The 25,292-nt window shown below is 38.0% G+C and overlaps 1 protein-coding gene across 3 annotated transcripts in view; it reads right to left on the reverse strand.

The window, feature by feature from the left end:
* Positions 1-7,019: 7,019 nt before the first annotated feature.
* The window catches only part of FAM120A (family with sequence similarity 120 member A), a 76,915-nt gene continuing 58,642 nt past the window's right edge, over positions 7,020-25,292 (reverse strand). For 2 of the 3 annotated variants that reach the window (XM_090021074.1, XM_090021076.1), the window contains 6 exons: positions 19,636-19,845; positions 18,382-18,565; positions 17,324-17,461; positions 15,370-15,511; positions 12,055-12,151; positions 7,020-8,920 (listed from right to left, as the gene is read on the reverse strand). In XM_090021074.1, the coding sequence (XP_089877200.1) occupies positions 8,609-8,920; positions 12,055-12,151; positions 15,370-15,511; positions 17,324-17,461; positions 18,382-18,565; positions 19,636-19,845 (1,083 nt within the window). In that variant the 3' untranslated portion in view covers positions 7,020-8,608. The remainder of the gene's footprint in view (positions 8,921-12,054; positions 12,152-15,369; positions 15,512-17,323; positions 17,462-18,381; positions 18,566-19,635; positions 19,846-25,292) is intronic. The other variant, XM_090021075.1, reaches the window with a different exon arrangement.

Here is a 25,292-nt window from a genome sequence, read left to right on the forward strand (position 1 = left end):
TGGAGATTTTTGTTTGGAAATCTTCTCTTTCCAATACATGCATCTGTTAACAAGAAATAACAATCCTTGGCTTGTATATAATTTTACAATCCATCCCCTCATTTTGTCATAGAAGAGCGACTGCTTCCACCCTCTCACCTTCATTGTAGTCAGTCAGATGTAGGCAGAAAGCAGGATTTTAATTTGCAGGAAGAGGGACTTTAAAGCTAGTATCTGACAGAGGGAGCCGTTGCTTGCGCAAGCGTATACATCTCTGAATTAATCTATAAAGGTGCAACTCTACACTGCCTCCTGCCTGACTTCAGACTAACATGGCCATGGCTAACTACTTCCGTCTGTTCAGCTGAAAGTACTAACAGTAATACATTTGCTCTGACATTGTTGGCAGTGACCCCAGGAATACTCAAAAAGTTTGCAGAATAGTGATCCTCCTGATGAACCAAAATTTCCCTGGTGTAGACCAGGTGCAACATGAATGCTGATCCATTGCCAATATTTGCTCAGACAGAACCGTAGCTCCTTCTCCTAAGCTAGACTGTTGCAGAGTAGTTGCTCTGCATCAGCCACCTTTCCTAGTATTTGTATCTTTTAATATTTTTATCATCACCCACTCTGATACTGGGCACATCCTCTTTGATTCCATCCTCTCTTTTAAAATTTCTGTATCACCAGCCAATGTAGCATGCTCATTTATTTTTCCTTAGCACAGTCTCATGAATTCTGGTCTATGAGGAACATAAGACTGGAAAGGACTGCCTCGGTTATCATACCAACCCCCTGCTACTGTGGGCAGCACATTAAGCAATCCCTTTCCTTAAGTCAAGTTTCATCTTAAAGGCCCTTTGGCTTTTTGGCTTTCTTACCTCCTTTGGAGAGCTGTCTCAGAATTTCACTGCTTTAACAAAACTTTCTTCTAATTTTCAGCCTACATTTATTCCTGGTCAGCATATTTGTTCAATTGCCAACATTGCCATAATTGTCCATTAGCTTAAATAGCTCTCTTTTCTTCTTAGTGTTCACCCCTGCTGTATTTATAGGCAGCAATTAAATGCCCTCTTAGCCAATGTTCTGTTAGCATTGTCAGAAATCTTCCAGGAAAATCTAAAACTAAATCCCTTTCTTCTGTAGACATACTTGAACTGCCAGGATCTTTCAGAGCTAACTAGATGCACCTGTGTGCCCAGTAAACTTGTGGGTGGAGAGCAGGACAAACTATCATCTGAATAGGTTTATTTTAATTGGATTTTCACTTGACTTTGCCTCTAGGCCTCAAGTAAACTTAGCTTGAAAGTGACATCCCCACAGTAATTGAGTGAGAATGTTTCTTCCCATGAGGTTCCTAAGATCAAAACAATGATGCCCTTATTACAGGGGAACAAAGCCCTGAAGTGGAGCGGGTACCGTGGACTCCACTGGCATGATGTTCCCTGGCTGATGAAAACAGAAGGCTGCCTCTGGTAGAAAAGCTCTTTCCCTTCTGCCTCATTAAATTCTCCTTTCAACCTTTTTCTTGAACTTCCTTCCCAGCTGTCGCACCTTCTGCAATGATGTTGCCACATTGATTTAATCAGGATTTAGTTCTTATAGCAGATTAAGACACATCACATATCAGATATGGAGGCCAAAAAAGAAGACACAGGGACTCTAGGGATCCAGACTACATTCAGAGAGCAGAGAGGTTGAAAATATACAATAAAGATGCAGAGTAAGAAGGGAGCACTCCCAGGGCAAATATGGCTGCCAGTGTGTCTATTAAGGTTATTAGACTGATTTAGCAACAACATATTTCTTTGAAGAATGGTATTGCTAAAATCATATTGTGTATGTTTAATGCAAATGCCCCTCCCTCCTTTTTGTTATTAATTTGAATTAGAGTTACACCTGCAGGATGAAGCTTTGACCATGGCCTGATGTGTTATGCTTTTAAAGTATTCCCAATGGTAAGGGTGCAAAACTTCACTGTGAAAGCAGAGCTTCAAAAATGGCCAAAACATTTCATAATTACCTTAAAAAAAAGAGAGGATCATCTTCCTGAAGCATGTGTACCCTTGAATGGAGCATGACAGGGGGTTGCCCAGTACTTTGGTATCCCACAGTGCTGTTCCTGCTCCTGCTCCCCACTTCCGGCAGAATGGTAGAAGAGCGGGACAGACAACCAGTGACGGTTCTCCTGTGTCCTCAGAAGCTGAGGCATGTAGGGAACCCTGCTCTCTAACTCCTTGGCTGGAGATACCCATCACTGCTTGCCTTTGTGACTATTTTGCCATGCTTGGAGTAGGGGGAGGGCACATCTGAACAGTGCTAAAACACAGAGCTTGGAATCTATATATAGTAAAAACACAGTATGAGACAGCCATGGTCATAAGAAAGCTTAGATTCAAAAGGCAAATGAGAGAATAGAATGCAAAAAAATTAAAAATTGCTGAAGAGATGCAGCCAGTCATGCAACAGTTCAGCAGTAGAGTCAGGAAGAGAATTCAGGGGTAAATCCTTAGGTTTCAATAGGGCCAGGGTTTAATTGCAGGTCCTCTGACAGTCCAGAGCTGTATTCAGCAAATAATGTTGTCCCTCAATCATCCATTGTTCAAGTGTCAGCAGGAACCATTCGTGGACAAGCATACAGGTATTTGTGATGCAGTGCTCACCACTTCAACATCAAGGCTGACACCCAAAAGTCAAAGACTAGCCCCAGCATGGCTCCTAGGTATTGTCAAAAGCATATCCATAAAGATAAAAATATACCCCTAAGACAACTCCTAAGATCTGAGGGTCACCAACTGTTCTATAGCCTAGGGCGTTCTGCTCATAAAACACTAAAGATGGTGGTATAGTTATCTGAGGACTGATTACTTAAAGTTTCCTGTTTTCTACTTTAATAGCAGCTACAACCTTACTACACTGCAAACTGCTACAAAAAGCAACGTAGGTTTGGGGTCAGTTACACCACTACAGTTAAAGCTGAAACAAACTTGTAGCTTCACAATTTAATCAAGTGATGTCAATCTCTGGTTAAATGCAACTATGTTCAGTGAAAACAGAACACAGGATTTTCCTATATCCCAGTATACAATCCACATGTACCCATGGGTGAGGAAGATATGTACAAATTATTCACTCAAGTTCTATGTCACTTCTCAAGTCACTTAACCCCTTTGGCCCTGAACCTCCTCACTATAAAACAGAAATACTAAAGATTAGCTAGTACCTATGAAAGGACTACTTGAAATCTTTGATGAAAATACTGCAGTTAACAAGAGCTAGGTACTATCATTGTACCTAGCACCATTTTTTGCAACAATCTTGTTGGTCTAATAAAAGATATCACCTATGTCCATGAGCCCTGATTGCTTTTTCCTCTAGACCAATACAGCTACTACCTAGATACCAGGTATGATCATCATAATCTGTTCTCTTCAGAAATTTCCAATCTGTGTTCCCAAACTCCATTCCTTTCAGGAAGGGACTCAGTTTATTGAAGAGCCTAAATCCCAGCTGTGAGAAATTACTTAACTGTCTGCTTTTGAAGACATAGGATGTAAAAAACAAACAAACGAAAAACCCCCCACACATTAAGGTGATAAATTCTTGCATGAATGGGCAAGCTGTCATTAAACAGTTAACAACATTGTCAAAAACAAATAGTAGCTAATTATAAAAAATGCAAAAAGAGCGGGGAGGGGTAATTCAGACAACAAAGTTCATTCCAACCAGATAATTTGAGGACCCCTGTTGCTTTATTGCGTCTATTTGGGAATTGTTTCTTGCCTCTGCTTAGCACTTCCAAAGACACTTAGATTTTAGCTGCTTGAAAAGCAGAAGACTCAGCAAAGCTCCGTCTTCACTGAAAAGTGTAGTCACATGAAACCTGAGCTAAAATTCTAGTGGAGACAAAATACATTTTTTTTCTCTTTATGTAACAGTAATGTAGCCAGATGATGTTAACCCTACATGGGGTAACAGGCACAGGTTTAGCCCTCAGATAGTTATATCAACCTAAAAAACTAGAGGGTTTGTAGAGAGCAAACTCCGTAAAGCTACCTTGACAAAGAAGTTAGTCTTCACTGAAAAAAGCTGTCCAGAACATTTTTCAATCCAACTGTTATCTTAAGAGATAGCAAGCAATCACTGCCATTGAAGCAAGTATTGTCAGGCTGACACAGCACACAGATTCCACCATGATGTCTACTTCAAAAAAGGTCTAGGGTCTTACCACTCACCATGGAGAGAGGGAAGGAAGCAAACACACAAACCAACCAACCAACCTCCAGTCTGGCCACATTCCCTAACAAGACTTACTGTTGTTCATTATCCCACTGGGCTTTGTGTACTGTTCTCTGCAGGGTCCCAACAGGTCACGCACCAGCAATGAAGACAAAACAAATCACACAGTTGGCTTCAGCCTTTCCACTGTGCCTGAAGCAATCTTTCTGGGCATCAGTAATCTTGGAGGTGATGTTGGGTGGCCTGAATTGTTGATTAACATACTGCATCTCCCCCCAAGGCACAATCTGTCTTCATAAGCTCAGGGAGATGCAGTCTGGGTATGGATCACCTCTGGCGAGGAGAACAGAACAGTAGGAGAGGGGGAGGCGGCTGCTAAAAAATCCAGTAGTTAGCAGCCTGCATACCCCATGAGCCAGATACTATGCAGAGCTCTTAGTTAAGGCAAGTAGAAGACTGTGATACCATTCCAGGGTTTCATATAGACCCTACTGAGGCTAGACAAATGGATCTTGCTTTAAAGCATCTTAAATGGTTTGATTAACACATTTTCAAAATAGCAGGCAGTTCATCACCTTTAAAAAAATAGGTCACCTATCACCTGGGCTCATCAACACCAAAAATTATTCTGGTATAGCTATTCCCTATAATTTATGTGGATTAAACAATATGGAATCAAGTACTGTAACCCAGAAAAAAAGCTTTCATGAAAGAAATCAATCAGGAAGAGTTAGTCTGTTTTAAAAATCAACACCCTGATTTTCATCCTGTATTAATTTTCATGTCCTGACTTGGTATACACTTGAAATATTTTAATTATAGTGGCTAGGAACATGGGGGGAAAAAGTTATGTTCCAAAGATATTGTTATGCCAACAAAAGTTCTGAAGACAGCACAGGTAGAAAGTCCTTTTTGCTGATATGTATTCCATACCAGACACTATTTTAAGCCATACCAGGGAAAGACTTTTTTTGACACTGTAAGATCTGCCAGTTACTTTCTGAAACACTATTGTATATACCAGTAAACTGAATGTAATGGAAATTTCAAAATAAAGCCATTGTGTGTTCACTGTTCATTTACTCAACTACATCACTACACTAAATAGGTGTATACAATGACACTGGACAACGCTGCCAGTGTTCCCTGCTGCTGAGTAGTTTGCCATTCTTAGAACACAAAACATTATTTTAAAACTGATGCTATTTTCTGAAATGCCCTCCTAATATTTAGTAAAAGAGAATACTGGCAAAAGTGTAGACAAGTCCCAAAAATCTATCACCTGTTCAAAGCACAAGTATTAAGACCGTGCCTACACATCAGGCTTCTACCATGTGAAAGATGGCAAGAGGAATTGTGGGCAGTGCCTTGTACTGAATCAGCATAATGCCTTGTACTGAATCAGCATAAAACCCTGGTGTAAATGCAGTTGTATCAGCAAAACTGCTGATATATTTTTCCTAATATAACTTGTTTCATTGATGGGGTGGGGAGGGGAGAAGCATTTTCCTATTCATGTACAAAGCATAGCTGTTATGTTATACTTGTAATCCTAAAAAAGTTTGAGTAGACATAACCTAAAACTGACTCTAAGGGTCTTATAAGTTATCACATTAACTTGCAACAGTTGCAAATTGTTGTAATGTAGTAACCTATTAAATCAGGGATCAAACATATCCAGCCCTGAAGACTTGATGAGGGTGACTGGACCCATCTGCAGGCCAGACTGGGACAACCCCCTGTACTGTGCATGCTCAGAGCCAGGGCTAGGATGTAGGGTCAATCCAGCAATCCATGACTCAGATCATATGGCTCCATGTGTCATCTGGCCCCCAGGCCATATGCCTGACACCTCCATATTAGTATGTTAGGAGATAACCCTTGTCTGAGAGGTAACAACTTTGTGAAGCTAGAAGGGCACTTAACATGTGCTGGACTGCTTGAATGTGCATGTGCTTGCATTTCAACTGCACTAAGTAGAACATGACACCTCCTAGAGATAGCTTAACTATGCAATTGGTGTATATCCCAAGTTTTGCTTTCTGGTCTGACCAGTACTAGTAGTGGCTGCTGATCATGAGCCTGAGATGCTTTGTGATTTTGCTTACTGAGATAAGAAAGTATGTCATCTTGAACTGACGGGACCCCATACTTGTTCAGAGGGTAAAGAATGAGGAGGAATTCTGCCAGAGACACCATGCAGAAGTAACTTTTCCTTGGATAGCAGCATTTTTTATTTGCAGGGATTCAGTACAAGGCACTGACCACAATTCCTTTTGAGAGTAAGAAAATGCTGGGAGTTGAGTCTGTTCCTTCATAAGAGTGAGGGGGAAAAATTCAGCTGTTCCAATATTTCATCCATATTTCTCTCTATTACAGTAGTTTCTGAAATAAGCAAAGATTGTTTTGCTTTTCTATTATCCGGTCTACTTCACTCTTATTGTGTCAGCCAGGATGGTTCTGGAGATGTGGGACTTGATGACCTCTATAATATTTCAGACAATATTGTGTTTAACCCCCTCCCCCCCAATCTCAGATGTATGCCCATTTTTTTTTAAATAACTTCTTTCAAGATCATTTGGTATTTTGTATTTCACAGTGAGAAACTTAGTAGTTCTACAATACAGACAGCATGAAGCACTGTTCTCAAAGGGAACATATTTCACTATGGGATTGTGTTGAAGTTTTGTTTTTTGGTAAAGAGATCATGTTATCTGCTAACTCAATCAATTTATTTGGGCATAGGAAAACTTTTATTTAAAACATATTAAAATATTTGACAAAAAAAGCATACAGTATTTTATACTAAAAGAATAAAGATTTTTATTAAGCACTGTAAGTTGCATTCAATAGCCTTCAAATACACCACACCACAATCCATCTACAACCAATCAAACCCAACAGTAGTTCATTCTTGCACAATCCATGAGTTGGGGCAGAACTCCCTTCAACTTACATTAAGATACCTACTTAGCTCTTGCGGGCAGGGAATGGGGAATTACACCTCATTTCTGATCACTAATGTGTGATGAAGAGCATCAGGAGAATTATATGAAAACGAATATAAAGAAATGATTCTGATTTTGAAGTACATTAAGTTTGGAAACACTAACAAAAACATCAAAATGATACAGGTATATTTGCTTATACTAAATTCTTGATGGGAAAGTTCTCAAGAACAAGCCATTTGTTTCCTGCTACAGAAGGGGGGTACTTTTTTTTTTTTTTGAAGATCAAAGCATTTTTTTTTTGTTTTTCACAGATTTCATATTTGCTAATATGAAGGCATAAAACAGCAACAGAGAACAATAATGCATACAGCAATGAGTACACCAGGGTAACGTTGATATTCAAAACGGCTAGATAATTTTTTTTAAGTTTTAGAATAAATGCAACAGAGGTCAATAATCACAAAATTTTAAGGTTAGAGCAAGATCAGTCAATGACTAAACATAGTTAACATCTTTTATAGGACTATTACTGATTATTAGCTTTTCTTGTTTTGCAAATGGGCACAGTACTTGTAAGAATGGAAGAAAGAGGACAATAACATGCATAATATTAACTACACACTTTAAAAATTATGAACCATGCAGAAGTTTAGCTCAAATAGTAGTACTAATGGTCTACGTCTGATTCAAAACCACATAGTTCATTGATCACGGATGCATGGTATTAGTCACAAAAAGTTTCAGAACACATTGTGTTTATTTTGAAAGGTCATTTGTATCTTCTATGATTTCAAGTTTATCTCCATTTAACTTGCTTGTAAAGTATGTATGATGTATATTTAAAATCAGCAGAACTGCAATATTACTCTATAATTTTTAGTTTCGATAGTTTGCACATTTGAACACAAAAGAACCACATCAACAGTGATGAAATTTAAGAAAGAAAAACTGTGGTTGTGCCTTTTTCCCCCCATAATCATGAAATCAAAGCCTTAAAGAAAGCTTTATTGTGACACAGTAATGCAAAATCAAATATAATGGCATACATATGGTGCCAAGTACTAAAAATTATATTTTAAGCTATATATACTTAAAGACTGCCAAAATTTGTTTTCTTTATATTTCAAGAAACAAAACTACAAGCTTTTGTCATAACCAGTTTAAACTTTATGTATACTTCATTTTAAGTGCGGGAGTCAAATGCTCTTCATTCTCTTTCTTTTTTTTGTTTTATTGTAGCATTTTGACTACAACTGGTTAAAACTAAAAAAAGTGTTGTTTAAATCTCTGACATCAAAGAGGGATCCGAATTTCCAAAGTCCTCATTTTTCTCTTACGGAAAGGAAAAAATGTACGTAACTGTAGGCTCTCTTTCTTTCCAGATATTCCTAATCCTGACCCTTCCCAACATCCTTCACCCTCTATAAAAAATAAGTTTACTCTTCTTTTTTTAAGACAGTGGCCTCAAGAGTATCATCTTTATGGCAAACACTGTCTGCATTTAGTGCATGTAAGTGAGGATTTGTATTGCACATTTTAGAGTCATTACTCAAGGCACTTTCAGACTGGTTGGAAGCCCTGATGTCTCCTGTATTCCCATTCATCTGGGAAGCTGGTTTTTCCTCATTCACTACTCCATTTTCAGCCAGGGATCCATCTGAAGACACAAGTGAGGATTTAGATTCCTCTGATTTTGACTTAAGTTCTTTGGCTACTTCTTCTGCTGAAGCAGCATAAGGAGGTTTGCCCTATTAAAAAAAAAATAATTAGGACTCTACATTTGTGATTAAGGTGTCACTATTTCCAACAGCATGCAAAAATTAACATTGAGCATTCCCAACATATACTGGAATAACAAGAATTACCATACGAAACTAAAGTCCTAAATTAGCACAGATTTGGAATAATTATAGTCCTTAAGAGAGATTCATGTGAATGCCTTTTAGTCCAGTTTTCTGAAGTCCTCATTGTAAATTGCTCTTTTTGCCAGGTAAAAGAAAAGGTGGCATTCAGACTATACAGTTAAGTCAGGAGATTCCAATATTAAGATTCAGTGCACAACCTTAACTCTGCCTCCTTGTTTACATGCAACAGTTAAAAGTCATGACATACTATTTCTCAGATACAATACAAAATACTTCTCTAACACTTTGAGGTATAGGTAGAGTTGTGTAACTATGGCATACTTTCCATAAAACAGATTATGACAATGACAGACTCATGTGAAGTGCACAGTAAATTTTTAAAACATACAGATGAATTAGAGAAAAGTATAGTCTTGGGGGTTTTTGGAATAAAACAAAATATTTTTCAACACTACAATAAATTTCATATCCAACAAAGCATAAAAAACCCATCAGTTTTACACTGAAGTTGATAAAAGACACCAATGTACACTGTAACACATCAGATGAGTCATCAAGCCCAAGCACTTAAATGAAACAAAATGAAAAGGTTCTATATACTTTAGGCAGGGGTAGGCAAAATGCAGCCTGGGGGCAGGACGCAGCCCTCCAGGCCATTCTATCCGGCCTATGGAACCCCTAAAAAATTTGGAAAATTAATATTAATCTGTCCTGGGCTGCCTGTCATGCAGCCCTCGATGGCTTGCCAAAACTCAGTAAGCGGCTCTCTGCCCAAAATAATTGCCCGCCCCTGCTTTAGAGAGTTCATGTGACACACACACACTTTCCCAACAAAATAAATCTTGAATCCAGGAAACAACTGTTAATATTTTCAATTCTGAACATAGGGGCTTTTTTGGTTAAAACCCCCCCTATAGTCACTGTATTACTACTATTATAATAGTAATAATATTACTATTATTTAGCTTGCTAGCAAAGTACATCGTAACAATCTGTAGTAAAACTAAGTAGATTTACATTTGAGTAATAACATTTCTATCAATTTTCTTCTTTTCTGGTTGTATTTTGAGGATACTAAAGAGAAATGCCATTTATTTTTAATAACAGCATTTATTTTCCATTTTAATTTTACACATACATGCGCTTCAGTTATGTTACTGAGACTCAAAAGAGTTAAAATGTTGCTTATTGTGAGTAAGGCTATCACAGAATCTGGCCCTACTTGAACAATGGAAGATTTACATTAGGGTAGTTAAAAACCACTGTAAATGATGTTGTAGCTGTAACATTCCAGAAATTATGTGAGAAGGTGCAGGTATTTTAGGATGATATCTTTTATTGGCTCAATATAAAAATCACTCCAAAAAATCCTTAACTATCCTTGTATTTCCATGCTTCAGGTGTTCAGCTTTACAAAGGATACAACTGATAAGCATATCGTCACTAAACTTATACTGGAATTAGAATAAGGTCCTTTGTCTATAGGATCTATCCCTTGTGTACTTCTTTTAAAACTTTTTTTTCCTTTAAAGAAATTGAGACATTGCTTAAAACAAAATCTATTAATAAATGACGGGATAGTAAACACAACAGCTCAGCAGACAGTTTACAGGAAAAGCCATCTTTCCTCCTTGATCTCTAAAGCAAAGTCACAATTCTAGCTCAAGATGTTTGTAACACCAAGTGTTTACCATCTTCACTTTCCACATCATTTATAGAAATCAATGGCAAAACTGGCAGAAAGCCCAAGTAGTGCAACAACATGGAGATTGATCTAGCCTCTTGCTTCTAAAAGTTACTTTCTCTGAAAGCATCTTATGAAACCAGCAAGCTTGGACAGCTGCTGCATGTGCTTTATTGATTCTTTGGGTAAACACAGACCTGCCATCACTAGGCCTTGTTGATTTTGTAACTTTCCTAAGCACTACAACTGCTGTGAATTAAAATAATAAATACAGACTGTGACTTAACCAATTTATTGAATAGAAGTTGAGAGGGAAAATTAAGAAAACTGAAGCTTAACCCCCTCCCCCCCAAATTAATATACAGCCACCATATACAGTGAAATTTAAATCAGTCTAATTTAATGGATTTAATGAGAAGAGCTAGTAATAAAAACACATTTAATTTTTTACAACTAGGAGATAGTTTTATTTAAAATTAGGAGTTCCCTAATCACCCACAAGAGAGCACTCCTTTTCCATTTGGGGTGTGTGCACACCACCTACTAACCTTCCTATGCTGATATCCATTTGATAACTTTCAGAACCATGTGATAGCTTTTATCAGGCACTTTTGTCCATCTTGTCTACTGACTAATGCATCTCCCTGGGAAACTGGTGAGCAACTGGAATGAAAAACTAAGCAAAAAATAGGGGAAGTGTCAAGCTACAGCAAACTGCAGTTGTATGTGTAATATTAATTTGCTTTAGCCAATTTGGTTGAAAAAGATCAAAAGAAAAATGAAGTGGACTTTTCAGTGGACCACCCCCCCAAACTTCATCTCTATTTATGGACTCTTAATGCAACTATCAAATAATACAGCAGCAGACTTGCATATGAGGCAAATATTATTCCATAATTTCTCAGAAGTATTTAGAGCATATATTCCAAGGTGAAATTTTCTCTGTAGAGGGACTGGGATCCCACAGTTAAAATTACAAGGGGGAGGCAACAATTTACTGACAATTTACTTCAGCTTCATTTCCACCTCTTTTATGCTTTTTTATGTTCTTTTAATTCCAGACTCCATATCACTTTCCTTCTCAGCCTAACCTTCATATGAAGGAACATTTTTCTCCTCCAATTCCATAATTAAATTTATTTATGAATAAGATGCAACATGGGCCATATCACCATCTATCTACACAGCTTAAAGTTTCAGTGAACAGCAAGTACTATGGTACCTAAAGGTAGTCCTCTATTCATCCTTCTCCGCAAGAGCTAACATAACAAACACCTTTTGGCTTAGGAAGCTTGTAAAGTACTGTCTTGGAAGTAATTCACACCACTATTACCTGCATTGCTCCCTGGCTTTTGTAACCTCTCCCATAGTACCTTCCACCTCTTCCAAATGTTCTTATCACTGGAGTGGAAATAATTCCTCTGGGACGCCTAGGAGTGGGGAAAGGAAAAATACATGTGACCTTTGTGGTAAAATACCTTAAACCAAATAGAATAAATTTGTTAAAACAATCTATTCCTAAGAAAAGTAAGACATTCTATAGTAACAACCAATTCAATATCAATCAATTCAGTATTTTAGGAATTTATTTCCTGTGAAAGTATAAATCACCGTTTTTGTTTTCTTAAAAAATAGCTACTACTCTTGTTTCATTTCAAGTCAAGCAATGATGAAGCACTTTTAAACTCTGCAAAAATGCCTTAAAATGAATATAAAATGGTCATTAAAACCCTTAGAAATACCATATATAAATCAGCCTGGCAACAAACAGTTATTATGAACTATATTTATAAGACTATCTTTTCCATTTACTTAAATGAAGGGCCTATAAACATAAAGATAAAAATATTATTTTAAAATGTGAAACAGCTGAAGCACTGGATTAAGTATTATCATTGATGAAGGACTATGGAAAGAAGAGGACAGGCTTGAACCAAGCCTGGTACAGGTTTAATGACAGTACCACTACACTCCAAGTTATGTCCAACTTTGGGTTGCTTTTGAGTGAAGACCTCCCATCTTACAGGGGATTCTATCTAGCCATATACACATACATATGTGACATACAAATGGCAACAGGTTGTTCCACCTTCACTCCAAGCATGTAGATCAGTGATTCTCAGTGAGGATGCCATAACACCCTGAGGTGCCTTTTAAGTGGTGATGCTTTCAAGGGTGCTACAAAATATTAGCACTGTTAGGTTTACAAACATAATTCACAAGATGGATCCAGAAATTTCAAATAGAAAACTACAGTTCTGGTCTTTGAGTTCTTTGCAACAGAAAAGTTCTATTATTTTTCTGTAGATAAAAAGTGTGAAAACTAAGAGCTGGCATTTTCCAAGGGTGCCTCAAGTCTATCCAGGAGGGTTTTTAAGTCTAAAAAAGTTGAAAACCACTCACTGGCGTAGATCTAAAACCAAGGGGCCATGAGTTTAGGACTGGCCCCTTTAAACCTAGCGGAGAATGGAAAACAGGACTTCCACATCTGACCAGGTAGAAAAAACAACTTGGAACCACCTCAATGCTATTTCAAGTTTCACTAGCTGCAGCTGCCACCAGTGAACCATTTTGACAGCTGGCTATCACTGCAGCACTCCAACAACAGTTACTTTCCTGCACAGCAAGCTCTATGCCAGGAAAAAGTCTTTAGACCAGTGATTCTCCACCAGGATTCCACAGCACCTTGAAGTAACACAAGATCTTTCTGAGGGTGGTACAGGGTGCTATGCACTATTAACACAGTTACATGTTCTAACACTTACTTATGACCCAGAAAATAAACCCAGGGATTTCAGATAGGAATCGACTGTCTCAAAAAAATCTGTTGTGGTTTGAGATATTTTCAACAGAAGTGATCTACTTTTTGTATTCAAGAAAGGAGTGAAAACTAAGAGCTGGAGATTTTTTAAGAGGTACCTTAAGTCTGAAAAAGGGTTACTAGAGCCTAAAAAGGTTGAGGAATCACTGCTCTAGATAGCTGATTTTGCCAGCTTAAAAGATCACTTTGTATTGCTAGAGGGGCACAAAACTGCTTACGTAGGAAGCAAAATCTGGTCCAATGCTTCCAGTTAACCACATTTTTACAAATTGTGATCATTCTTGGTATCTTATTATAAACATCTAAATGATAACTGCCACAACAGTTTTAGATTGTTCATTGCCATATTAGTCTTTGTGCTTTCCCCTATTCTTCAGCCAAAAAAAATAAATAATGGAATTAAAAGGAAAAAGGGAAGTGGTGGTTTTTTTCCTTTTTTATTTTAAGGTAATATCTGACTCTTCATATTGTATTCTGGTACACATCATTCTTTTGGATTTTAAAGATTACAAAACAAACCAGTCTCATTTAATAATTGTAATTACACTGGTATGTAAGCTCTCCAGACAGCTAAGAGGAAGGTTTTTGTAAGTCACACTCATAGCTCACTAGATACTAATGGACCACAGTTAATCAAAAGCAAGTCAAACTTAATATAATGGAGAAGACAGAAAATTCGGCTGCAGAGAACAAAGAGAAAAGGTGAAGGTGACTTAACTCACTCTGCTAAAATAGTACTGAAGAGAGTTCTAAATACATGGGAAAAAGTGATGAGGCTTGAGGTTACTATCTCTGAACATCAGCTGAAGAATAACTATTCCCTCTCGCTAGGAATCAAGCTCAAAGATGAGGCTGCCAATCATTCTTTTTTTTTTTTTTTTTGTTAAAGAAAGCACTGAAAAGTTTACTTTCTTTTGGCCGTTCCTATGGGCTGCTACAGTGAACTGGTGACCTCTCTGTAAACAGCATTTTCCCCATTCTGAATGATCCATTTTTAGTAAATCTAGATGTAAAGAGGTTAGCATCAATTATGGTCTGACCAATGAAGGCAGGCTTGGCACTGTAAAAAGTTTCAACATTTTGGAGGTGATTTATCCCCACCCAAAAAAGACAGCATCTCTGATGTAGGGCAGGTAGAAATCATGCATAACCCTTCTTCATACCACTTGGATGGTATATCTGCATTTCTCTGCCATGTACAGGTAGGTGTGATTGTATCCTTGCAGTTATTTCCCCAGTTCTTCCAAGGATAAGCAGTGAAACTAATCACTAGCCTCAAGCTGTAGTTTGTTTTGACTATATCAGGGGCAAAGTCTCTTGAGCCTTGAGGCTGAATCCAGAGGTGGGGGCCTCCCTGCAGGGCAGCAGCAGGGCATGTGGGGCTATTGCTTGCCCCCTCACCACGGTTCTATATGTGGGAATTCAGTTACGGACCCTTCTGCTCACCCTGCCCCAAACTCCAGGCCCATCCACAAGCCTTGTGGGTCGGGTGAAACAGATCTGTGGGTCATAGCTTTGATACCCCAGACTTAGTCCTCCAACAGAGGTTCAGTTTTAGGTGCGATGGGATCCAAGTTGCAATCCCAATAATTGTGCCCCCTAACATGCCACATGTGCATGGCAAGACACCCGATTTTTGGATTGGGGATTAGATCCCTATCATGCCTTTGTTGTCATTGCAGAGGGAGCCTGGGATCGAGATAAGCATTAAAAAATCCAGACATACCATGTGATCTCTATTGCTGCTTCTGTTTGCCTTTGAAGAAATAAAAGAATCCAGAAATCACTGAATTACATGAAGAATAAATTTCAGGGTATTGCACTTACCCTCTTGCTGGTCCTCCAACAGAAACTACCTGTAGAGGAAACGGCCCTCTACCTCCTCGTCCACGCCTGCTTCCAGCCCAGTGGCCGACTACAGTGCCGGCAATTTCAAGTTTCCCTCCCTGAGAAGGAATAGGTTGGACGCCTGTACATAAAAGCAAAATCAAAATTTGTTCTTTATAATCATAAAATTAAAGTTACTAATGAGCGGAAAACATGCTCCAGCAACCTCCAGTACAAGAACTGTACTGAACTGCTATAAGAATTACTTTCTCTTTGAATAGTACATATCTAATTTTCATGGTATGATTGTTTAAAGGAATTAAAACTAAGATTCAATTTTAGGGGGCCTTCATCTAAATAAATAAATCCCGAACTAAAAGAAAAATACGATGATATTACTACTTTAGGTTTGGGAATTTCAAACATGCATAGACGACAAGAAATTTAAGTGCAATTTTTCAAAATACACAGACCATTTCCCCTTCATGTTTACAAGATGGGGGAACTGGGTAATACAGGAGGAATTGTTTTTATATTTTATTGTCCCGGATACAGTACTGTATGTAATTCCAGGTATCAGCATAAGACACAAAGGTCATTTAATATATTTAAACTTCTTATGCTGAATTGTCTTACAAATTCTAGAGTACAGTAATATTGAAAAATTGTATTTTAAGTTTCCTTGATTATAAATTCTATATTTACCTTTAAAAAATAAAGGAAGCAAATAGTTTAATTATCCCAAAAACTGGGCAAATATCAGTTTCATGCATGTTTAGATGTGCATTTTATACCCCTCTAATGTCCTTCATGCTGGATCAGGGCATAACAGATATTTCCAGAAAACCAGATAAGCAGATATTAGAGCCAGATGTTATTGGTTATGAACCATCAGCAATGAAAGGGTTAAAAATGAGCATGTATGCAGCTATAATTAGTCTTCAAAAGGTTATTCCACTAAAAACTATATTACTGGTTAAATTCAGAAAGGATCATACTTCTCTGTGCAATTTTTACCTTTTACTGCATATAGTTTATGCTGGTTATTTTTATCATGAAGCACTAGAAGTATACATATATATATATATATATATATTTTTTAAACTAGGAGCTTAGAGAGTAGTAACTATAACTAACTCAGTGGAAAACAACTCAAATTAGAAATTGGAACTCAATAAAATATCTATTTTCCCATTTTATAGGAGGAGAAAATGGGCAATGGTATCTAAAAAAAGTGATATAAACTGACATGAGGCACGAGATAAGGGATATATTAGTAGTAACACAAACCTCTCAACTGTTTCACTTTCTCAAGATGCCTTATTCTCCTTCAATTTTAGAAAGGTTTTTGACATATCCAAAGTTGCACTTATACTGCCCATCCTAGGACCAGATCCTATGCCACCTACACCAAGTAGCCTTGGAGACTGGAACGTCACTTAAAATGTCACCAGATTCCACTCAGTCCCTGAAAAACCATGAACACAAGATGTAAGTGGGTCCCCCTCCTCCTCCTTGCTGTTTCTTTTCCCTTGATCTTAAAGCAAAGATGATGGCATGTTAAAAAAAGTGGCTGTATTAATAGTTTTTCAGGGACTGGAGCTGGGTGGAATAGGATTTTTGGAACCTACCAGGTGGAATAGGATCTGACCCCTGACATTTTGAAGGGAGAAGCTCAAATTAAAATCAAAAGGTATTTTACACTTGAAGAAAAGATTTAAGCTAATGTAAGGAGCAGCCTGGCCCGTAGACCAGTTTGCCACCAGGAGAAGACTCAAGTAGAGCAGAGCAGGCAGTGAGCGACTCCACCGCACCCTGAGAAGGTTCTAGACGAGCGATAGCTGGAGACAGTTAGGTAGAGAGGAAAACTGGCAGTCAGTGGAAAGCCTCAGACCAGACTGGAGTGAAGGACGCTGTTGCCAGAAGCTCTAAGAAAAGGGTTTGGTATAATTACCGCCCTGAAACTTGCTAGTCCTGTTGCTGTCATTGCCAGAGAAGGCTCCGGAGTGTCCTGCTGCTGCTGCCACCCGGAAGGCCCGGTAAGCGCCTGTTGCTACTGTTTCCCCATAAGGGCCTCCAAAGCCATAGACTCCTGTTAGACCCAGGGTAAAGAAAGACAGGGGAAAAGCTGTGAGGGGGCCAGGCATATGGGAGTTCCCCTGAAAGAGAAGCTGCTGCCATGTTGCTTTTAGAGTCACAGCATTTCTGAACACTTTAAAGATTATCGTTTAGCAGCACAGGGATTACAGCACCATTGGGGCCCAAATGCCCAGGCAGATCAGAGGCTGATGAAATGTTGAAGCAGCTCAGCACCAGGTTAGAGGGTCCTGCCAAAAGAGTAACTGCAACCTTGGTCTACATGTCCTCTAACCACTAAGTGCAGTCCTTTGCTTGGAACAGGATTTGCAAATTTGGAGAGCTGAACTTCCATAGCATAAGTAGCGTCAACACCCTCATAATTTGTGAGGCTACAAAGCTTCAGTGATTGCATTTTCTGCATTTAAAAAAAGCTATTCATCTTTCAGTTTGTCTAATATAACAAGCAGAGCACTCTGGGGCTACTGTTACAAAGAAGGAGATTCAATTTAGAAATGGGTGAAAGGGTACACTCAGATCTCTGGGACTTGCTCTAAGAGGTCCCACTGGTTAAGTAACTGTAGAAAAATGGGAAGCAGCATTCTCCATTCTTTTAATGAAGGTATTCTCAGTCTAGATTTATAAATGTAAACCAGTTTAAAAGGCAGTCTTATAATTGTACCTTTCATTATTTTTGTGGATTCATTCCTTTTTTTTTTTCCTCTTTACATTCCAAAAATATCCATCAAGGTATTTTAGGATTGCTATAGCTACATCCATATTTACTAAGGCATAACTAATAAAAATAACAGGCATGCCAGACCACATTCAGACCATTTATTTTACTTTATTATTAAGTTGACTGGATTAAGAACTTCGGAAGGGAAAGGACATGTCTGATTCTGTGACTGTGGACATGGTTTTCCACATACTTACCAGCAAAGCCTCTCCCCCTGCCCTGAGGTGGTGGGACTGGCCCAAAGTGTCGAGGATACATAGAAGCTGGATAGAAAGGCATGGCAGGTGGAGGTGGGAAAGGAAGTGGATGGTTCTGCCTGGAGAAATTTAATCCTTCTAGGATGCTCTGACGCATCTTTTCCACCTTGGCAGCCTGCTCAGCCTACAAGCAAAGAAAGAGACAAAATGCATGTTAAAATCCTCCACACAAACTAGACAAGTTATTGTTTTTTTGTAAAAGCAACCTAAAGAATGCATAAGGATAGATACCTGCTGCAACACACCCATTTTTCCCTCAGGAGAGTTAATTTACAGTAGATAAATAAGAATTTTCTACAGCATAGAATTGCCTATAATCTGTATTTCATTGGTGCAAAAGAAATGCCCCCATGTTCCCAAATCTACAATCTTTTTCAATAACATCAAAAACAAAGCCAAATGGTGGTTCTTCCTTCTCTAGGTTTCTAATGCTGTCAAAAATAGGCTATTACTATGTATTACATTATTCACTTTATAACAGTATTCATTATTCCTAAAAACAGAGGTAAACTTAATTATCATGGGCAATACAGAGATATTTTCAGGTACCTACCTATAATATGTCAAGTTCTGTTAAAAAACAAACAAATCAAACAAATGAAAAAAACACCCTCTTAAGGAGAATTTTTGAGCAAAAGTGCTTTAAAACTGACTTCAATTCCCTGTTGAGTAAATTAGGGATAGGATCTTGTTTCTTTACAAAACAATATTGGGTTCACCTTTTCTGACAGCATTGCCACCTTAATGCAAAACAAGATGCTGTTGCTATAAAGAATGGAGACAGCTGCCAGCTCTATTTTATTTCCTCTTTACTTCCGGAATATACACAGATTTCAATTTCCAGATAAATATCATATATGTGTATTTATGACAATCTTTGATAAACTGAATTTAGGTTCACCCTCAAAGTAATCAATGCAGGCTCAAGGTATATACACTGAAATGATGATAATGTTAAAAAATGAATTCATTCTATTTCTTCCAAAAAATCTATTACAATTAAAATGTCATCACCCTTCCCTGAGAAGATACAAATGAGACAGACTTGCACAGAGAGCAAATAATTAATAGCCATCCCCTCCCAGGTAGCCACATTCAAGATAGGAAGTATACACAGTGACTGATTCAATATATATAATGATTAACAAAAGCTCAGTATTTACCTCCTACCACCACATCTCTTAAGCTACATACCTGACCATCACAGAGGTCAATAAGAGGAACTTTCTCCCGGCTTGCTTTAATTAGCTTGGTCTGGAATAGCTTTCCATCAAAATACATCCACGGACAGCAGTGCTCCCATGGGATTGGCTGTCCACAAGCATCATTTGCAAAGAGTGCCATATCCACACCACTCATAAACAAAGCAGACAGCTGAATTCCCCGGGGATCTAGATTCTCAATCTGTAAGAGAAGATGAATTTTCAAAGGATGACACTGGGGAAGTACCAGGTGGAATTCCAAGTTTTTCAATATGCCAATTATTTTGAAAATAAAATGATTAGGGGGAGAGAGAGAGAGACAGAGATTTATAATTAAGTGGACTTTTGTGAGAAATTTATACATACACTTAATTACCTTTGTACTCAGTTTCTGGTGTCTGACCCATGCTTGCAAAACTACAAGTACCAAGGAGCCTCCAATCCTTAGCTGAACCCTCCCATCCTCCCACTCCCCGACCCACACAAAATTTAAACACAAAACCAATCAACCTGTGTTTCTAGACATCTACAAAGAAAAAAAAGGAAAAAAAATTGTGAGCTGTTGCTCAAGAAAGCTTATGTGTATCTGATTTAGTCCATAAGGTGTAACCTATACCCTGCATTTTGCCTGACTTCAGACTACCTCTTTCTCGATATTTTGTTCCAACGTCAAGAATTTACTGTAAGATCAAGGAGCCAGTGCAAGTTTAAAGGGATACTGCATGAATCACTCCACTTAGAAACTAATATTTTTCCATTGCTGTAAAGTGGAGAATATTTTACCTTTTTAATGGGATACAGAAAAATACCTCTCTATCTTGTAAGGTAAATGCTATCAAATTTCAAAAAAAGTTCTGATCACCAGAGTTCTTTCCTGTCTTATATTTAGCTGCCGTTACTTTAAGAAGTGCTAGTTAAAAAAAACCTGCTTGGCCATTTATTTATAAAAGTTTGAAATCTTGCTTCCTAGTTGTATACAAAAAGAAAAAAAACTATAGTGAGATAATTTTCACTAAAAGCACATTGAGAACTGATTGAAAGGGATAAAAACGAGAGGAGCAATAACATTTTTAATATGTCGTACCATACCTAATATCAAAGTAAAAATATCAACAGACCAATACAAACTTTCCAAGTCAAGTCAAAGTTCTAAGGACTACTCCTGGACCAGTACTCCAAAAGGGGTAGGAAGGGGTAAGATCTCTTATATTGCAAATTTATATTTCAGATTTTAATATTCAGTCTTAAGTCATGACAGGTAGAGGAGCTGTAGAATGTAAGAATGAGAGAAAATTCATATCAGAGTAAAACTCAAATGATAACAGCAGAGGAAAGAAATTATGACTGTACTAAGAAGAATGCTTTACTAAATAATACATTAAATAATATGTTTTGCATTGATAACAATTTACCTTTAGGTAGCCACCATTAAAAAAATACTTAAGACTAATTTACGCATGTTGTCAAACTGGTCCCATTAGAAGATTTAAAGTCATAATTGCAATTTATCAACTGAAAACTAAAAAGCTGTTGTTTGGCTTTACCACAAGACTACTATAAAAACAACATCTTCAAACAAAACTGGACAAGAAATATTTTAAAAAGCTGGAGTTTGGGTTAAGAAGCCTCAATGTTAATCTACTTCCATCTTTTCTCTAAACAAAGATCTTTACAATGAATATTTTTATTTCATGCTATAAACTGTAATTCATTGAAAAGTCGAGGAACTACTCCACTTAAAATTCCTTTTTTTGTTTTTTGTTTAGAGAATACAATTTTGAAATTAGTACATCCACTAAAATCCAGCTTTAATTTATACACACTCATTCTGAAAGAAGGTGCATTCAATTACAGCAGTCCCTAATGAAACTCTCAAAATTCCTCAGGGCTGTAATAAATTACAACAAGAGGTAAACTTGCCCTGAACTGAGGATGCAAGAATGAAGTCACTGTTGTCTCTCAACTACCCAGGTCCTTCACTGGAAGCTACAGGACCCAAGTTTTGTGGCCTGATGTACAAGCAATGTCTGATGCACACTAACTTGGTGCTGTATTAAAACCAAGTACACTTTGGTATGCTACAGATTACACAATTTTTCAAGTTCTGTATTATAGCATAGAGAAGTTACTATGGCCATGTAAAGACATTCAGTTTTTCCTGTAAGAGTTGCTGCTCTCCCAGGACCAACTATGAATGTACAGAGACTTGAGATTTTCCTCCCACAGTGAAAATGGTTACTCCAGGAGAAAAATATCCTGGGAACAACTAGGGTAAAATCACTGTCGGGAGAGCTTCTCCTAGAAAAGCAAAAGTCTGTATACATTCTTTTCTGAGAGAATCCACAACCCAGTCCTCCTAGCGTCCAAGGGTGCTTTGTCCCTTCCCTCCAAACACTGTATTGCTCACTGGACTCTACTACTACAGTCAAACAGGAGCAGAACACACCCTCTTCAAAATCCCTGCATCCCTGCATTGTACTTCAGGAAGACACAGATTGACCCTGATCAGTCTGGGTCAGTCATTCAGGACTGTCCTGGTGCACTGCTGCCATTTGTCTTCAGGCACACTGAGGGAGCCTGCAGAGCACACCGAGATGTGTGCACAGGGGGCTCCCTGGCTGCACAGGGTCAGCATTACAAGCCCTCTACTCTTCAGGGACTCCACATTTGAATGTCTGTTCAGATATATATCTGGGTAACATTTTCTACCAAGAGAACAAACCCAGGAGAATTCTGTCAGATTAGCTGAATGTGCATACATAGCCTAAGATGAAGAGACTTCAATCTTATTTTGATAAAAAATTTAATGGACTTGTAAACCTGTTGGTTTTAGTGCATTGTGTGCTTCTGTTAATTTTCTCCTAAAAAGTTGTACTAGCGGTCAACTTTAGCTTGCCGATTTTTATCATGTTCTGAAATATTCTACTCTCCCCGCCGCCCAATTCATTTTCTCTATAAGTGAACTTTTACTAGTTCTAGGTTGTCATCTTTGAAAAACTCTCTCTCAGAAAGCTTACAAAGTTAGGAGAAGTCAGTAAAAATCCCTAAATTATTACACATACATGAAGGCCTGTGGTTAAAGAAATGCTGAATGGATATATGGCATTAGAAGAATTATGAAATGAAATGAAAAAAAATTGCTTGCAGCGTATGTTTCTAGTGCGGAAACAAAATGTCATTGTCTCCAATTTCCACCCCCCACCCTTTCAGCATGTGAAGATGTCAATCCTTTGCTGGAAACATTTTTAAAAGGAAGACTTTGCCATTAAATTTCAAAAGTAATTAAACTGCATTACCTGTCTTATGCATAAGAAATCTGCAAGATCAAAAAGACAATCCAAATCACTTTGTAGATATGCAGTTGTGTTAAAACTCAGCTGCTCCTTCTGTGTCTGACTTCAACAGAAAGAGAAGCAGCAGCTGCATATGAAGACACTAACAACATAGCAAGAAATATAACATTTGCAGTTACTAACATGTAGTATGGAAATCATCTGTATTATATCCCATTCACAATCCAAAATAAAAAAAGTGGGAGAAAATTTTTCATAAAGAAAATAAAGATAAAAGCTTTAAAGATAAAATATCCTATCAGTCCTCATGTCCCTGATACTCATTCCCTGCAGAAGTGGAAACAGTTATCCTTATCTGAGAATTCTTTTCCTAAATCCTTCACTTTTCACAGTAGGTTTTCCTCCTCTCTGCCAAACCTGGAGGCAAAAGCAAAACTTTTTTCTTTGATAATACTTGTAAGCACTCTTGTTAAAATATGTACCCATAGAAGATATTATGTCCACATTGGTGGATTATGAGACCAGGTAAAATAAAGACCAAGTCACTGTCTTGCAGGTTTCCTTGTATAGGATATCCAACCTTCTTACTCATAAAATTGCCATTTTGGTATTCAGCGATAGCCATTAGTAAAGTTGCCCAACTAAGAGCCAGATAAATAACTTTATCCATCCTGCCATGAAGGATTTCCTCCTACCGCTTTGCTGGAGTATCATGTCACCTTTTTGTAGGTCCCGAACAAGAGCTTCCTTAACATGTCAGGTGACACATTCAAGTGACATTCATGATTAGAATAGAAACTGGCATTTTTAAAAAATAAAGTACAACTATGTTGGTCCTCTGATCACAATTAAATTTGACTAAATGATAGACACACTTATATCAGCTGCTTTCCTGTTGGACTTGGTTCAGGCTCCACGTGGGGAATTGTAAGTGGCAAGACATTTTAAATAATATTACTTTTAGGAACCTGGTCCATTTGTTTAGGCCTCCTGCAGCTGATCACTCCTCCCACAATGAAATAGGATTCTTGGGAGCTTTTGGTTTAAGTCACAGATAAGCAGTCTTGCAGAAGCCAGCCCATGCTCATTTTGTTTGCCTGTGCTCTGTCCCAACTCCTCATCCTCCAGTATTGAAAAATTGGAAGAGGAAGATGACAATGGAAAAAATATTTTCCTTTCTTTTCAGATTTTGAGGCATTAACACCTTAATGACTTCAGTGACTTAAAATTAATGACGTATCAGTTTAAACAAAAAAAATCTCACTTCTCTTGACCTTTAAGAATTCTGTAAAATGCACTTTTCTACTTGGTGAGTGAAAATTCCATAAAAGGAATATCTTTTCACCCTTTATTGAATATTTTTTTCTTTTTCTAAACTAAAACCAATTCATTTGGTTTGCTAGGATTCTTCACCTGGTTAAATTTATTTTCATGCCTCGATATGAGCCCAAGGAACCTTCCTGCTGTGAGGATCTCTCTACACTTGCTTACATGTTGATAGTGAGAAAACCTTGCTGAAATGCTAACAGTAAATGCAAGGCAGGTAAGGCTCTGGCAAGTCTGCTTGCCAACCCAATTAACAAGCAACTAACCTGTGGCCCACTGAGCAATCCTGTTGGCTGCATCAAGAGAACTCAGTTTCCTGAAATTAGAGAACTGACGTTTATGCAAGCTGACTCTATTATTAGTATGGGACATACTGATGCTAGGATAGCTGTTTTTCTCTGTGCCTCTTCCTCCAAATGTGAATGTGAAACTAAAAAACAAAAGAACTTCTGGTGTCTGCCCATCTACCTCAGGTACAGTACCGTATGTACTGGCTTGTAGGAAGACCAATCTCCTTCCAAATCACTACAAGAGAACACAAGCTTTCTTGACTTGCTATAAGATCCACTACAAAAGACTATTCCTTCAGTACAAAGCTGCAGTAGCTGAATATCTGCTCTTCACTTTCTTCTCCTCTCAGATGGCCATCTCCCAAACCATATAGAGGAGCTGTTAAACATCATCCAGTCTCCGTTCCTCACGAAAAATCCTTCATAGCTTCCAGTTTAGTGAGAGAGTTGGCTCAGATTTCAGGTGTGAAGAATGAAAGAGAATAAAGTTCAAATCTCAAGCAAAAACTGTGCTATAAAGGGAGGACTGCCTCTGTTCTATGGCAGATTAATTCTGGATAGTCTTTCCAAGAGGATGTCTAAAGCTAAGAAAGATCAAAAAACACCTAATGCCTCAAAACTCCAAGGCAAGAAGAGGAAACTTCACTATGAAGATGAAGGTCTAGGGAAAAATTCTACACAGAAACCCCAAGATGTTGCACTAGGAGATTAGCATTCTATATTGCACAGTATCCCACTGA

Source organism: Crocodylus siamensis, chromosome 11 (genome assembly GCF_052110815.1).
Source record: "Crocodylus siamensis isolate JL-2025a chromosome 11, ASM5211081v1, whole genome shotgun sequence".
NCBI classification, from domain to species: Eukaryota; Metazoa; Chordata; order Crocodylia; family Crocodylidae; genus Crocodylus; species Crocodylus siamensis.